The sequence below is a fragment of the Epinephelus moara genome, chromosome 13 (assembly GCF_006386435.1).
Source record: "Epinephelus moara isolate mb chromosome 13, YSFRI_EMoa_1.0, whole genome shotgun sequence".
Taxonomy (NCBI): domain Eukaryota; kingdom Metazoa; phylum Chordata; class Actinopteri; order Perciformes; family Serranidae; genus Epinephelus; species Epinephelus moara.
This window is the reverse complement of record NC_065518.1, coordinates 4,945,534-4,949,962: the sequence shown is the minus strand read 5'-3', so window position 1 is coordinate 4,949,962 and position 4,429 is coordinate 4,945,534. Positions and strand designations below refer to the sequence as shown.

The 4,429-nt window shown below is 44.1% G+C and overlaps 1 protein-coding gene across 2 annotated transcripts in view; it reads right to left on the bottom strand.

Annotated features, from left to right (window-relative positions):
- prkg1b (protein kinase cGMP-dependent 1b) overlaps positions 1 to 4,429 on the bottom strand; it is an 88,767-nt gene that overhangs the window by 38,075 nt on the left and 46,263 nt on the right. For both annotated transcript variants that reach the window (XM_050059378.1, XM_050059377.1), the window contains one exon: positions 3,974 to 4,087. In XM_050059378.1, the coding sequence (XP_049915335.1) occupies positions 3,974 to 4,087 (114 nt within the window). The remainder of the gene's footprint in view (positions 1 to 3,973; positions 4,088 to 4,429) is intronic.

The window sequence follows — 4,429 nt, the reverse complement described above, 5'->3', positions numbered from 1 at the left end:
TAGGCCTAACCGCCATATGGATTTTTACTAAACTTGGTAGATATGTAGAACAGGACGCCTCAAGGTGACTGGAGAAATTTAACTCTAATTGGCAACTGGGTGGCGCTATAACAACAGAAAAATGCTTCAAAATGGCTAAAATGCGACCGATCGCTGTGGCTCCCCCTGTGGACCAATGTTTGTTTCCTTCTAATTTTTGGTATGGTATGCTGTACATAATCATGGAAACTGTCAGTCAGTCATTCTGTCTGTCCCACGTTTTTCAAAAACTCTGTCTGAATACATTGCTCTTCTTAATGGGTTCAGTTGACTATTTAATCTGCAATTTCCTATGATCTGTATCCCAAACACACACCATGTGAGACTGTACGTGGGCAACTGTGCACTCAATGGGTATGGACTAGCATTTATAATTCATAATCAGATGTTTGAACAGGCTGCAGAGTGCCGTCTGTAAGAAAACATTCATGTGGAGATCAGGTGACCTCACTGTTCCGCTGCATGACGGCAGACAGGATTTTGCAGGACACATGGGAGAAATTACAGCTGCTGCAGAGTGGGGAGTCACAGGAATGAAGACGAGGAGGAAGACAGACGGGAAACACCGGAGAGTCCTGACTCCTTACTTACTCCCTCCTCTTCATCCCCTGTGGGATGAGTCTCAGTGAGCTCTTTCCGTTGCATTCAGCATGTTGCATCTCTTCCCTCGACAGGTTCATCTTTTCCAGCTCCAGAAGGTGGTTTTGGGCCTTCCAGGTTTTCTTTTGCCTGGTGGCGTCCATCTTAAGGTGACTCATGATACGGTTCCATTCTCAGCAGATGGCCAGGCCAAACATCTGTGTGTGTGATCTCCTTGGTGATGCTCCGGCTACCTGATTTTGTTTGGCCAGAAGATCCAGCATGTTCGTCTGAGGCGTCCACTGTGAAAGACCTCCACTCTCCTCACGTCTGTTCTGACCCCTCGACTCTCTGAACCGTACAGCAGAACTTTGCCGTTACACACGAGCATCTTGGTTCTGAGGCTGTGTTGTTCAGATCTCCAGATGGATCAGAGTTTGGAGAAGTTCAACCTGAGCCTTTCTCAGTCTTGCTTTGATGTCCTTTTGGGTCCTGCTGTCCTCACTGATGAGGCTGCCCAGGTAAGTGAAGTCTTCCAACAAACCGGATCATAACTAACTTTATGAACTGAACTAAACACATCTTAGAAATCGTGTGTCGCAACATGTTTATTCTGCATCACCCGAGGCTCAACCTCACATCTGGGGACGCCAAAGGCACGTCATGATTAGGGGTGGAAACCACAGGAATTTCCTTTTTTGTTTCTGAAGTGACGAGGTATCTGAGCTGAATCTGTCATCAGGTGGAGGGGGTGGTGGATGGTATGACACCTGGAGAGACGCCTGTCCAGCACTGGACCAACAATTAAAAAAAAACTGGTTGTGTTTTAGCGTCTTGCTGCTGTTTTATACAAGTGGCTTTTGAGGCTCCAAACGTGGGTGTTTTTTTTAGCGACCCATTGCTGTTTACAAATGACTTTCTAACAACATGTTTTACAAACAGCTTTTTAGGCCCCAAGTGTTGGTGTTTTTAATTTTATTTTTTAAATTAAATTTATTTATACGGACAACACGCATTAATCAGCATTTCTGTTTCTGTTAGCCAGCTGGCTCAACTGCAGTCCTTTGGCAAAATGTTTTAAAACCAATAAAAAGATATAATTCACAGGACAAAGACATAAATACATTATTAACTACAGCAAACAGAAATTCTCCAACAACAAACCAGCAGCTTTTTAGGCTTTATAGAAGGTTGTTTTGAGTGTTGCGTCAAAGTTTTACAAGCTGCTTTTCAGGCTCCAAGTGTTGGTGTTTTCCAGCGACCTGTGGCGTTTTTTCCAGCCGCTTTTTAGGCACTAAATGTTGGTGTTTTTAAGCGACACATATTTTTTCTGGCATTTTTTTGGGCAGCAAAGATGGTTGTTTTTTAGCGATGCATCAATGTTTTACAAATAGCAATTTAGGCACCAATCATGGATCTGTTTACGTGACCTGTAGCAGCTATTTCGGCATTGAAGGTAGTTGTTTTTTAGTGATGTGTCAATGTTTTACAAGCTGCTTTTAAGGCACCAAACGGTGGTGTTTTTAAGTGAGACATATTTTTTCCAGTGGCTTTGAAGGCTCCAAAGATTGTTGTTTTTTTAAGCAACCCATCAGTGTTTTACGAATAACATTTCCGGCACCAAATGTGGGTGTGTTTACGTGACCTGTAGCTTTTTTTCAGACGCTTTTTAGGCACCAAAAATGATTGTTTTTTAGCGACCCATCATTTTTCCACCCAGGGTAGTGCCTTGATAAAGCAGGTATTTTAAGCCAATGCCAACAATTTCTTTTTTGGCACTTGGGTTGGTGTGACTCACACTTCCTGAGGATATCATTATCTCTGAAGTCCGTCCAGAAGAAATGTCCACTTGGAAATCAGAGAAAAAAGACGTTGCAGAAGGTTCCCTGAGAGTCAGCATGTGTTTAAGTTTTCTTAAGTATCAAAGTAATCCAGTGATATTTGTCTGAGCATCCACTGCAAACTGCAGCTCTCTGCACACCTCAGGACGCACACTGATGAGACTTTAACTTGATTAAAACAATCTACTTCCTGTGATACCTGTCGGTACTACAGAGTACAATAAAAGTGTTGCAGTAGTACTGCAGTAGTCTGTATCTGCGGTGACAAGAGGCCCCTGTTTGGTCATTACTTTTTATTTCTTGTTTCCACTGCTTTATGACCTGCCGTCTGTTGCTACGGAGATACCAAGTGTCTCTGTAACCACGGAAACAACAGGAGACACTGCACAGCAGCGAATATTATCGGCTGAGAATGTTTACTGTGCTGCTGTGTGTGTTTGTGTCAGGTGGTCACTGTTGGATGATTATTAATGTTTATTAACGAGTGTGTGAACATGAGAAACGCGCGTGTGTGGTGGAGTTCAGAGGTCTGAGAGTCCGACTCAACTAACTGTTGTTCAGAGACAAAACTCCTCTGTGTCCTGCTGATTAATCAATTATTCATCCTTCTTTAAGTGCAGCAGTTGAATCCCTGCTTTTATAAACCCGTCTAGACGCCTTAAATCTGTTCAGTTTAGCACATAATCAGCTTTTATGGGCCCAAACAAAACCCTTGAGGAGTTTTCCATCATTAAAGAAACCTCCTTTTAGCTGCACATATTTGTCAAGTTGAACTCGTGTCGCTGTAACGTCACTTTGACTCCACAGTTTACTACTTTTCTATAAACAGATTGTAATGATGAGAAGCAGCCATAAAGCCGAGCGCTCTGTGTTAAAATGAGAATTAAAGCAGCTCAACTCCAGCTGCAGTTTGTGTGTTAATGTGAAGATAACGAGCGAAAAGCTTCAGCAAACGGAAAAAAAAAAAAACACGAATCCCCCTCGAACCCAACGCTGTTGCCAAGAGACACCGTTGCCAAAACTTAGCTCATTGGCTGGACCGGATGGTGTTGCCTGGCAACCGCTGCTTAGTGAGCACTCTACCAGGAAGCGCTGACAAAAAAGTTGGAGGTCCACACACACACACACACACACACACACACACACACACACACACACACACACAGCTGTCAGAGTTGCGGTTGATGTTTTATTGGTTCAGACTGCAGCATCTTCACTCCCACTCCTCCTGTCGTCTCCTGAACTCTGATCAGTTTCCTGCAGCGGTCTGGACCCCAGACAGTTAATGTTCCCCGCTGCTGCTCTGAGTTTTCACCGCAGGAAATCTCAGCAAGAGGAAAAAACTTCCAGCTGCTCTTTTACAGCTCGTCTGTGGAGTGTTGCTGTCTGAAAACGGTGAATTTCAACTCTTCATCGTGTTTGTTGGGGATATTAATTACTGACCGCTGCAGAAACACACACACACTTCACACACTCTTCACACACAGTCACACACACTCTCTCAGTGTACTCACTCATGACAGTTGCCGTCCTGGTGCAGTTGTAGAGGATGGCCAGCTCTCCGAACACTTTGCCCGGCCCCATCGTGCACAGCTTCATCCCTTCTTTAGTCACCTCCACCTTCCCCTCTGAGCAGAGACACACACAGAGAAAACCTTTTATTCAAACGGGAAATCAACGAGCTGTTTGTCAGGTGTCTGTGGAACTTTATGAAAGTCAGCACATTAAGAACAAAGAAGGCGATGATGATTTCAGCACAACCATCTCTAGGGTTTACAGAGGATGGTCCCAAAAAGAGAAAATATCCAATGAGCCAAAATGCCTTGTTGATGCCAGAGGTCAGAGGAGAATGGCCAGACTGGTTCAAGATGATAGAAAGGCAACAGGAAGTCAAATAAGCACTGGTTCCAACCAAGGTGTGCAGAAGACCATCTCTGAAGCAACAACACCTTGTCCAACCTTGAAGCAGA